The sequence below is a fragment of the Silurus aristotelis genome (assembly GCF_946808225.1).
Source record: "Silurus aristotelis genome assembly, chromosome: 6".
NCBI lineage: Eukaryota > Metazoa > Chordata > Actinopteri > Siluriformes > Siluridae > Silurus > Silurus aristotelis.
In genome coordinates this window covers 23392396-23405284 of record NC_139579.1, presented here as the reverse complement: position 1 = coordinate 23405284, position 12889 = coordinate 23392396, and the positions used below count along the sequence as shown (strand labels likewise).

Below are 12889 nucleotides of genomic sequence, written 5' to 3'. Positions count from 1 at the left end.
ATCCAATTTTATAGTACGTTTAGTTAACTTTCTGACAAAGGATTTTTAACAGACACTCAGGTTAGGGCTGTGCGATATTGACCCAAAAAAAATTATATTTAGATATATTATTGTATTTATCAATAACAATAATTAGACTATATTTTGCTAAGTGTTTGTGTGCTGGTACCCTAAGGACTATTGTGGACAGCTGGCTCCTAATTTTTTTCTGAAAGTATAAGTGGATGTGTAAATCTTCTACAGTTGTATACCAATAATTCAGACAGTACTTGTGGTGGTGAGAGTGAGTGTATTGTGAATAAGACTCATGGGATGAACACAGAATAGGCTTTATAATTATGGAAGCAGCACCAAGGCACAAGTCTGCAGTATCAAGGTGAGATTTTTCCACTGACAAGGGGGTGAACTTGTATATTGGTTGTGTGATGTAAAGCAGAGGGACCATTTGGTCGAAGATGAGTGATGATAAATGGGACTGCATCTGCTATGGATGGGCACGATTGCATTATGCAGATTGCACGAGAGGCAGACAGACGCAGACGATGAGTGATAACATTTAAATTCCACTGAGTTTCCGACCCAATGGCAAGAGCAAGGCAAAAACAAGAAATTTAATCAACCATGCAGATAATGATAAATGACAGGAATTTGTAAATGTACAGTGGTATAAAGTTATGGCACGATCCAAACGTTCCAAAAAAAGAGACACGCTCTATAAATTAACATTAAATACAATGTGATTTTTTTATTTTTGTTTCCTTTCAAAGTGTTTTAAATAACAGGGAGTGACTGGTTTTTTTTGTTTAGTTTGTTTGGGGGTTTTTTTGGTGGTGGTTTATCTGAAATTAACCCAGTGTGAAGCAAATCCACTATTTAATCATGGATGCATGAAAGATCAAATAAAACATCCATTTAGAAGCTTAGTGGTCCCTATTTATAGGTGCATTACATTTACATGCTCTTTGATTGTGACTTTAGATTTAGCTTTGCAAATAATTTTTATCCTTGCTTAGACTATCTATTTGAAAGTAAAATAGGTTCCGGACGTTGTAATTCAATATTCAAGCTAAATCACTACTTCCTTGAACAAAGTGTTTTTCTGGAAAGTTTATCATAACATTTGCTGTCCTGAGGAGGCTGAATTAATAATGAAGGATTTAGCTTGTCTGCAGACTGTGGATCCATGTTTGACTTCAGTGAGATGTTGCAAGCAATTGTGTTTTCTCATAGCTGTTTCACAGCAGTACTTCCTTAAAGAAAACACCAGCAGTGTGGTCTGTGCTGCAGTGAGTAGACAGAAAACCTACCAAGATTATTCCTAGCTATTGTTTGATTTCATTGTGTTTCCCATCTTCTCCATGTCTATAATTGGTGGGTTGGTAAGTTGCTTCAACTCACTGTTTCTCAGTGGTCTTGTCTGATTAGCAGAGCTCTAACAACAGGTTTTTTTTACTTCAGATACGGACGAGTGAACTATGTACTGGCTCGACGTCTGGAGCTGCTCAGAGAGGTGGCTCGCTTGCAGGAGAGTCTCGGTGTCCCAGGTGATGTGTCGTACACCTGTGAAACAGCTGGCCATTTTTACCTTTATCAGGTACGGTCATTTCTAATCATCTAAATGTTCTGTTATATTTCACATCCCAAAAGAAATCTGCCATACTGGCGGTTTAATTGGGCTACATGTATAAGCATGAAGAAAAAAAAACATTTGAATCAGCAGCACAGCCCAAAATAGTCACTCCTTGCTGGGCAGAAATAAAGTCATCAAGCAGTCATGGTGAGGCTGCTGAAAATCAGACCCAACATGGATGAGTACAGGAAATGAAGCAGATAAAGAAATGGAAGACATGGTGAGAAGCACAAACATGGATGCAGCAAATCTATCGTCTGCCATTTTTTTATAGAACCTGATCGAGTTTCCGACATCTAAACCCAAGAAGTCAGTGTCAGCATGCCTGTGTCCTTTAAACAGAGCTTTTATTTACTTATTTATTTTTTTCATTCTTTCCTCCTCAGTTTTCACTGAATCTGTTTTCTCCTATCTTTCACTTCTCAGTGCTTAGTTTAGCTGATATGAGATATGCATCCTCATATCAATGACATTGATGCCATAAGCTAAACTGTGCTAAAGCCTGCAGTCATACATACACCCCACTAATTAAGCCGAGTATCATGTGACTGTGATTTCTGCTTGTCTTGCATTAATACAGTGTACGTGAAAGCCACTGGCAGTGATCTAGCACACAAACACTCACTCTCTCTCTCTCCTGCAGATAATGTCACGTTGGGAGGAATACACAAGCAAGGTCAAGCCCAAACCGGGCTTGGAGGTCAACGTGCAGGATGTGGCTGCGCACTTTCCTTTTCATAAGTACTTCTCAAATGCACCCCAACCTGTATTTAAGGGCCAAAGCTACCAGGAGGACATTGACATTGCAGAAGGGTGCTACCGTCACATCCGGAAGATCTTCACCCAGCTGGAAGTAAGTCTGTAGAGGAGTTGTGCACGTAGCGCACGGTGACAGCAAATGATGACAAAGTCTGCTGGATACAACATATAAATTTTTTTCTTTTGAAGGATTTATTCTATAAATAAAGGAAAATAATAATTTTATGTTGATTAAGCACACACAGTAAAAAATTTTGTGAATCGTGAAATATTTCATAAACCGACCAGTACAGCAAGTGTGTCTAAAAATAAAAATATACCCATGTTAGTGTGAATAAAGCTTCAGATAAGCAGATGATTCTTCTATCTAGTGTATTTTTTTTTATAAAGAATACAGACAATAAATGAGAACATAAGGCGTATATCAGGATATTTCACCTTATCAAACTGTCCATCACTCTTTCATGCCATTATTGTGACCACCACTGATATTTTTCACAGCTTCCTCGTCTCCCGACGAGTGATATTTAGCCCTACACCCTCGTATACCTTTTCACGTATGGTTGTTCAGCAGTCCCAGCTGACTTTACTCAGAGATTACAATAGCGGTACCCTGTTATGGGAGCACCGACCTCAAAAAGCAATAACCAATTTCTTGGTTTCAAATAATATCTCTGCCGCTGCATGTGTTCATTTCCCAGAGCTCATACGTGAACACTGCACCCGCATGCTTTCTTTGTGAGCAGCTTATTTCTTTGTGCTATGTGCTCTTTTTTATCAAAGCAGAATCGCCAGTTACGATCTCGCTCTTTGATAAGGTGGCTGCTGACAACGAGACATGGCTGTAATAGCTGTCTGGCTCTTCATTTCAAAAAGGACTACAGCAAGGCTGCTCTGGAGCCTGTCTCTTTTTGTTGCCCTTGTTCCAGCAAAAGTACAAGATGCAGTTTGGAAGCTGTTTGTATTTTAGTGATTGGACAAGATAAAAAAAAATATATATATATATATATCCCAGTTAATATTGCGTGATTCTTATAGGTTTAATATTAACATTCATAAAAATGCAACATTTATGATTCACATATCTCGGTCGAAAATGCTTGTGTAGTTGCCAGGCTATTGGATCTGTAATATTGACTGAATTTTGTTTTGTTTTTTTGTACAGGAATTTAGGGCCTTTGAGCTGCTGCGCAGTGGACTGGACAGATCAAAATATCTGCTGGTGAAGGAGGCAAAAATCATTGCAATGACCTGCACTCACGCTGCTCTCAAACGCCATGATCTCGTGGAGCTCGGCTTCAAGGTAAATCTTCACACAGGATGAAATTACTGGTATCCAGTTACACGTCGATGATTATCAGATTCCACATGGATGAAAATTCTCCCTCAGAATGTTGCCTTCAGACATGCAATGAATATAAAACTTTTAATAGAAGGGTTTTTGTGATGTTAAAGTTAATCACGTCTGAAATTTTTCTTCCCTCAATGTGAAAAGTCCGTGGCTGTGTTCACATTTTAATTTGTATTCAGAAGTAATTGTAATTTTTTTATATAAATTATTCTGATTATGCCCAAATAAAAGACCAGCTGTTTCTCTAGGTCTCTTTAAATCTGACCTATAAAGCCATGGTCTCCAAAAGCCATGTATGGTATCTCTAACAGATGTACCCTGGAAAACCATAAATAACATCATCATATAAGCAAACATAAATTAAGCACCACATTGACTCCACCAAGTACAGGAAACTTGACAGCAACATTAAACAGGAGAGACAGCAACGTACAGGAGCTACAGAATTAGCTGATTAGAGTGTGACACCACGAGTCTCCAATATTTAACTTTTTCACAATATTCATATTACATACATATCCAATACTGAATTTTGGATTTTCATTAGCTGTAAGCCATAATCATCAAAATTGACAATACTTGAAATATCAGTCTTTGTGTGTTGAATCTATACAATATACGAGTTTTACTTTTTGTATTGGGTTATAAATTTAAAAATAAATTTAATGATATTTTAATTTATTGAGATGCGCACGTGTGTGTATATTATTGTAATTAGTGGTGTAACAGATCACAAAATTTACGGTTCGGATCATGTTACAGTTTCTCAATTCACAGATCGGATAATTTTTCAAGTCAGCAAAAAAGGGAGAAGACAAATCTAATTTGCTTTCCATTTATTACAAAAAAAGTTACATCAAGCACATCCATACATGCTATTTGAATGATGCGGGAAGTATAAGTTCTTCTGCTTCTCTGCTAGCCGTTGTTTTTGACTGCTTAACATGTACTGTTCACGTAAACACATGACACAAATTACTCAAGATCTCAGATACCACTGATGAAGTGTCGGTGGAAATTTCTTTACATATCGTGGCATTTAGACTTTAGCCATTTGATGACATGTTCTTTTGTTCCAGTATGACAACATTTTAATGGAAGAAGCAGCTCAGATCCTGGAGATTGAAACTTTCATTCCACTGCTACTTCAGGTATACTTTTCTCTCATGTTCAGCCCTCAGCTTCTCTCACTTTATCAGAACCTGTCATGGAGGCAGAATTCAGTTAAACATAATTTGACCTAGATGTAAATTAGATTTTATTTCTTACATGATCATGCTAAGTTCCCTCTTGATGAATGTGCTTGCTGCAAATTTTTCATGTCTCCCAATGATTGATTGGACAATGCCTTGACCCCTAGGTTTAACTTCCAATTAAGAGCTTCTACACTACCACGTCTTTTATTACTGCTGTAATCCCTATCCTTGTCTGTAAGAACAGACCTCTGTCCTCCACTCTTGTATGTGCCATTAAGGGCTCAGCCAGTTTATTTTAAGGTTACTGAATCAGCCCACAGTAACAGATCTGTGAGTAAACACAGATGTGCCATTGACGGGGGTTTGAAACGTGAGTCAGCCTGTAACATCGTTGCTGCTCAGTGAGCGTGTGGATTTTGGGTGTGTTGTTGGAGCATGTGGCTATCCTTGGGGGGGTTTTGTTTGTTAGAAAGCAGCATGTATGAAGGCATTAACACTCACCCGCACTGCTCTGTGTTGCCACGATGAGACTTCACTCTCCACCCTGCCACCTGTCCCCTGCAGTAACTGAGTGCTCTGGCGACAGCAACATTGGGTGTAATTTTACACAGTGAAGTAAAACGTCTCCTGTATAGGGGGTGGTATAGTAAAGGATGATTGTTCTCGACTCCATTGAGTGTTTTCTTGATTTGTCAATTTCCATTATGTCATAACTGAGGTGTGTTCCAGAAATCACTACACATCACTGTACCAAATGTCTTCAAGATCAAGTGTGATAAGAAAACAACTCTGCTTTTTGTAACAGAACCCCGAGGATGGCTACAGTCGTCTGAAGCGCTGGATCATGATTGGTGATCATCACCAGCTCCCTCCTGTCATTAAGAATATGGCTTTTCAGAAATATTCCAACATGGAGCAATCGCTGTTCACACGCTTTGTACGATTAGGCGTGCCCACAGTGGACCTGGATGCACAGGGCCGAGCTCGTGCCAGGTCTGGTCTTTTTTTTTTTTTTGCAATCCCATGCTCCTGGCTTATCATAAGAGTTGCTCATAATGTGTTTATTAATGTTCACGAAACTGTTTTTGTACTGCAGTCTGTGTAATTTGTATAACTGGCGATATAAGAAGCTTGGAAACCTGCCTCATGTTCAGAGTCAGCCAGAGTTTCAGGCCCCCAACCCTGGTTTTACCTACGACTTCCAGCTTGTCAACGTGCAGGATTTCAATGGAATCGGGGAGTCTGAACCCAACCCTTACTTCTACCAGGTCAGTGCTGGCCTCTGTCAATCACACACTGATTCCTATTCATATGTACAGGGTTTCCACAGGGTCTTAAAAAGTCTCCAATTTAAAATCTAGCCCTAAAAATTTTTTTCGCTAGTCCAAATATAATTAGCTGTATTGCGACTTAGTGGTCTTAAACAGTCTTCTATTTGACTTTGTGAATTCTGCAGAAACCCTGTATGTAACATCTATGGAAAAAATGCTACATTTATTATTATAAATTATGATTATTCCAGTACCCATTTAACAGAACTCTTTTTAAGATGACATTGCTGTGAGTTGTTCCACTAAGAAAATGTCTTGCTGCTGCTCGCTCTCTCTCTCTCTTTTTTTTTTTTTTCTTTTTTTTTTTGGTATGTTCTGAATGAAAGTTGGTTATGTTTGAGACATCACAAGTTTCATTACTTTTCAAGCATTTATATATATATATATATATATATATATATATATATATATATATATATATATATATATATATAAATTTTTTTTATTTTTTTTTATTGCACATTAAAATTTAAATACAATTTTATTGTGCATTAAAACAGCTGTAAAATTGGTGCGGCATCACTTCAGGAGCATTAAAGACTCTATTGTTTACACAGTCAGTCCCGACAGCAGCTGAACAAACGTCCAACAGACTTCCACGGTGCTCCAGCCACAGCAGCACTCTGCCAACGGGCCATTCGCTAGTCTAATGTACATCAGTTACACCTCATTAGTCAAAGTACTTTTACACTAATGCTCCATTTTACTCACCCTCAATGGCTCTAGATTCAGCACGTCGGGTGCAGTATGAGTGTCATATGCTTGTAAATGTCACGTTTTAAACAAGGCTTATGACTCCACTTAACCAACACTAATGTAAAATATTGATTTATTTATTTTTTGTCCTGTGGCCAGCTAATTGGTGAGACTGCTTAGTTACAGGGTTGTGAAAGGTTAACGTTATTAAGGCCGGGGCTAATATTCAGGTTGAGTCTTTGGCCAGTGTGAATGTGGTTCATGTCTGTGGTTTAGAGCACATTGTTGGTGCACAGATGATGCCACAATTTGAACTTATAAGATTTTCTGTCCTCAGGCTGAGTCCTTTGGTTTGAAGCTATGCTGTTGCCATGGTTACTGGGGCCTCTTCAGTTGCAGCACATTAGATCACATTTGTATAAAAATACAAGTTTTTTTTTTTTTGTGTGTGTGTCTTTGAGTATGCAGTGTGCTGTGTGGTTCTTTGTGCATATGGGTTTGCAAATGCAAATGTTATTGCTGGCATAGAGCGATTTGATCTTGACTCCAGCAGTCACTTCAGATTTTTGAAAAGTAGAAAATTGGTCATGTAATTTAGTGGCCGAAAAAAAATTGACCTTTGTGTAAACCAACATAGATGAAGCAATTACTGAAACCTGGTATTTCTGTACATCTTTATTAATCACCATCTGTCACTTTAGGGTGATGAAAGTATTTGTTATTTATGGTTATGTTTACAGTGTCTTTGTAACTGGAACCTAATTTTAATGGATGCACTCTATTTGGCATTTTGATAGAAGAGAGGCTCTGGTAAGATTCTATAACCTATTTAGTTCTAATTGTCTGAAGTTTTAATAGCTACCCTGTGCTTCTTTATTAAATCTATTTTTAATAAAGTGTCTGAATCTTCCAAAAATAGTCTCATTCAAACATTCAGCATTATAAGGACTGTTGCATTGTTAGCAGCTGTTCCCTATTGAAAGGCCAGATGATTATTCTGGGAGTGAATTTCTCCAACACTGAGACTTATCCTTGTTTGTCGCTCTTTGCTTTGTCACTGTATGCTTATCTTTAATTATTCAGCAGCAAGTCGAACTCCATCCTTTATTTTCTTACAGCCCACAAATACACACATTGCATGTTGTTCTTTTTATTTATTTATTTATTTATTTTATTTAACCTGAAAAACATCTTTTTTCCTGACCTGTGAATGTCATGTTTTACATGAGTAGTTAGAGGTTCCATAAAATCATGTTTTATAAATATATTGATATAGTGGCCATGTATTTAAACATGCAGTTTTAGCACTCAGCACAGCTTACAGGTGGTGTAGTTTCTTGTGCAGTGGTGAAAAGTTGCAAGTGATTTGTATATAAGCTTTCTGCAAAATGTGCTCATGCTGCTGTGGATTCCAGATATAGTATCAACCAGAATTTACATTAAACAACAAATAAGAATATGATCATTTGTGATTATTTTGCAGGCCAGGATTCTATATCACATATGCGACTCATTCACAATGCCTGAAATTAATTCGGCCAGAGCTTCATTTAGGCGATCCTTTCATGGCTCCATTTGCCAAGCTTCAATGTTGCTGGCAAATCCAAACTTGGAATGAATATTTGTTATTTAAGTTGCACCTTTATCTCGTTTAATTATTATTTTAAGCAACCTTGTCCATGATTAAAGTAGATTTTTGTACTTTACAGCGCAGGCAGCAAGTGTTTCAGAAAGCTATTGCATAATGGCTCTGATTATTACATAAAAACAGTTTACTCTGACTTTCCCCTAATTTAGATCTAAAGCTAGTTTCTTATCCAGTTTGTCCTTGTGTGTTTTGTTACTTGTGTGTAGAACCTTGCTGAGGCGGAGTACTCTGTGGCTCTGTTTATGTACATGCGGCTGTTGGGTTACCCAGCAGAGCGTATCAGCATCCTCACTACTTATAATGGCCAGAAGCATTTAATCCGAGACGTCATCAACCAGCGGTGTGCCAACAACCTCTTCTTTGGCCAGCCCAACAAGGTAATTACAAACTCTCACACAGGTTTGTCTCTGAATGTGTGTATACCTTGCATGCATACATCAGATAACATGACTTTTTATTTAAGGAAACTGAAGAACAAAATATCTGTAACTGTTATAACAGTATAGGCCTAAACCCGTTTCCTCCTGACTGAGTTGTACAGAAACCAGAGTTCTAAATTAGATTAGACAGATGTGTGTATGACCAACAAAGGGGCAGGGCATGTGACTCTACCCTAAATCTCATTGCCATGAGCATTTCATTATATTGTTACTCAGGTGGAAATCATTACAGCGGATATTCACATAGAATTAGCATTTACTTTAATAATCAGGGATTAAGGACTTTAAAGGTTATTAGTAAAAGAAGTATCTATGCACTATTTAAAAAAATAAATAAACCAAATCAGTACCAGTACAATACTAAGAAGTGAGTGAATATAGAGCAGTGCCCAGATTGAGGATTGTCGCTCTTTCTAGTGCAGAGAGATACAGGTTTTAATCCTTTAGGTGATTGGGAGAGCAGCGACAAGGATTTGATGAGCGACAGAAAAGTCTTGCGTCTGGTCAGAATGCTGCTGACAGATTGTCAGAATTGCTGAAACAAAACAAATGTCGTTTCAGAAGTCTGCTGCAAGCAGTCTAATTAGAGACCCGAGAAAGCGAGTAACGAACAAACAATTTTGCAAAGCAGAGTGCTATTAGACTCCAGACACACTCCAGAGAAGAGCACTGAGCACACAGCTTCAGAGGAAAACAACACCACATTTACATATGTATGTATGCAAGCGCTGAGTGTAGAGAGATATGTATAAGGCTTTCAGCTACTTGCTGCTGGGATGATATTTTAAATTCTTCTGTGTTCCTCATGACCACTTAAACTATTACTTTATATATAAAATTGTATTATTGTAAGTGCAGGCTGAATTAGATATAGGACTAGCAACACACCCTAGATACACATACAGGAAGTTATAAAGCTTATTGTATATAGTCAAGAATACTATAAGTAAAGATACACCTACACAACAGATACTGTTCAATAAAATGTGGACATTTAATGATTTTCACTTTAGTTTGTACATCATACATTTGACAGGCCAAAACAGACTTTGTCGCTGCTGGAGACCCACCAATAAATGTTTCACTTCATTGGCCATCTGCTGAAAGGCATCACCCACTCTAGTGCCATCCTGAGGGTGCTTATGAGAGAACGCAGCCTGTATTATCAGTGTGCACTGCTGTTATGGGCTTCTTCAGGAGCACCGTTGCTCATCAGCAGGTTCGAATTGAGCTGTGGCTCAGTGGTACTGCACTTTGACCCATCATGTGCTGGCTTAAGTTTGAGGCTAGGCATGGATTCCCCGAGCCCTTGTGCAGAACACCGTCCACAGTGCAAAACTACTGAAGGAGAAATCTTGATATGCTCGGCTTTGCTGCACCAGCTGGGGAAAAGCAGGTCAAAGCATTTTGGACATAAGCACATGGCATATCTAGTCCATCATGTTTCTGAAGGCACATCCTCAGGGGTAGGGCATGGCTGCCTGAGCCAAGCTCTGTAGCTGACGGTTCAGAAAAGCAGGGCATCTGAGGAAATGTTTGGAGAAGGAACCACAGAGTGCTAAAATGGCCTGTCTAAACCTGCAGATCTCTCTGCTTCATACTATTGTAAAGTGGCATTTTGTTGCTTGCGGTGCTGCACCTGTTCTATATAGCAACAGAGAGCTGTAAATAGATCCCCCCCCTTTTTTTATATTTGTTTTTTTCTTCGTCCACCAAAAGGGCCCAGCAGTAGATTGTCTCAGTGGACAAGGTGTCTAGAAATAGTTCAAGGCTGAGTTTTATTTAAAGGTGCTGCCCATTTGTCAGGGAGCACTTTAGCTGGGTCCCATTTTTCTGTTTATCCTGCCCTGATCAGACAAGCAGCCAGCACTACCGCACTCTGATAACCTACAATGATTTTATCAGCCTGCAGCGGCTTCTCTCTATTTTGCTCACCGGAGTGTGTGTGTGTGTGTGTGTGTTTGAGTGAGTGTGAGAGTAATAGTGTGTGCATTATTTTAACTTGCAGCATTGCTGTACAGAGTTGAGAAATGTGCCTTGCTTTTTTTATTAGAAGAGACTTTTTACTTGCCTGCTTTCTTCTTTCTGTTTTCCTTCATTTCCCAAGAAGGTTTTCATGATCACTTGAAAATTCAGGTGCACATGTAGATAAATAAAGAATCTTGGCTGCCACATCCTGTCTCATTGTGTCTTAGTAAGCCTAAAGTTTGCAAGCCCCAGCCATTTAAAAAAAAAACATCTAAATCGTATTTAGGGGGAAAAAAAATATGGAACAGCACAGCCGGCATTTAAAATAAACTTTTTTTATTTTTTGTAGGTAACAACAGTGGACAGGTTTCAGGGTCAGCAGAATGACTACATCATCCTCTCACTGGTACGCACCAAAGCAGTAGGCCATTTGAGGTAAGCATTTTGAGATCGCACCAACAGCTGAGTTTTTATTCTGTCATGTGACCCTTCTCCCATCTCCATCCCCCAATCCAGCAGGATGAGAATGATGTTGATTTTTTTTTTTTAAGCAGAGTCTGAAGTGTTATGGGAAAATGTGATAATAAGAAGGACTGCGGGAAACGTATGCTGAATGATCGTGGCAATATATCGTACAATACACAGCTTTACGATCAAATCCCTGGCTCTTATTATGTATGTGTGCGTGAAAGAAAAAACCTTGCTGATTTACATTCAGCGATGTAATACCCATGACACTAATTTTAATGTGTTCCATATTTAATAAAGGTCTGCCACTGTATATTTTTTCCTCCAATGGAAGACTTAGTGATGTCTTTTGGTGTGTTTACTGTGAGCATTGAGACTCATGCTGAACCTGCAGCCTAGAAATGGAGTTTTAGTCTAATGAATAATTTATGGCTTTGTATCTGTACTGCTAGCTTAATGTCCTTAAAAGCTCGAAGACTGTAATCGTCTTCAGAAACATGCCGAGCTGAAGTAAAACCGTTTACTGTCAGTACTCTCAGCACTGCTTTTTCCTCTGATACTTTTTGGCCTAATTCGGTCCATCTTTTGCACTTAAAGTCTGAGGTAGTGCATTCTTTTTAGTTTGGACTGATGGACCTGCAGTGGTGCTCAAGAGTGAAGGCTTTTTTTTTTTCCATAAATCTGTAGAATGTTCTCCATTTGATTCCTTCTTGAAACTCCTATAGTCATTAATTAATAATTGGAATAGCACAGATTCTTTCCACATTGCATTGGTGGACCTCTGTATTAACATTGGTATGTATGAAGTATGATGCCCACCTCTCTCTCTCTCTCTCTCTCTCTCTCTCTCTCTCTCTCTCTCTCACACTCACACACACGCACACACACGCATATACACACACACACACACACACACACACACACACACACACACAAACGCACATTATTTATATATATATATATATATATATATATATATATATATATATATATAATTACATACACACACTGTCCTATATATATATATATATATATATATATATATATATATATATATAGAGAGAGAGGACAAACAAAACCTTTATTATATATATATATATATATATATTAGTATGAGGACAGAGAGCGAGAGATGATGGACACATTCAATATCTGATCTTGGTGAAAAACATCTTTTACATCTATATCAAATTTTTTCTTTAATAATAAAGGTTTTGTTTGCAGCTGTGATGCTGATTAGTGGACAGCATGAGATTTTATTAAAGTCTTATAGATTTCATTAGAAAATATATATTTTTTTTATGGACAGTTTTCATAGTTGGTCTCTGTTAACAATCTCCTCCCATTGTCTAATACACAGACATATTATATTGCATTTACTCCTAGTTGCTACACTCTTGTT

At 38.1% G+C, this 12889-nt stretch overlaps 1 protein-coding gene across 2 annotated transcripts in view; it reads left to right on the top strand.

The window, feature by feature from the left end:
- Nucleotides 1–12889, top strand: part of aqr (aquarius intron-binding spliceosomal factor) — a 35450-nt gene that overhangs the window by 19197 nt on the left and 3364 nt on the right. For both annotated transcript variants that reach the window (XM_083544152.1, XM_083544151.1), the window contains exons 26-33: nt 1459–1594; nt 2274–2483; nt 3555–3692; nt 4820–4891; nt 5742–5929; nt 6033–6204; nt 8818–8988; nt 11369–11454. In XM_083544152.1, the coding sequence (XP_083400278.1) occupies nt 1459–1594; nt 2274–2483; nt 3555–3692; nt 4820–4891; nt 5742–5929; nt 6033–6204; nt 8818–8988; nt 11369–11454 (1173 nt within the window). The remainder of the gene's footprint in view (nt 1–1458; nt 1595–2273; nt 2484–3554; nt 3693–4819; nt 4892–5741; nt 5930–6032; nt 6205–8817; nt 8989–11368; nt 11455–12889) is intronic.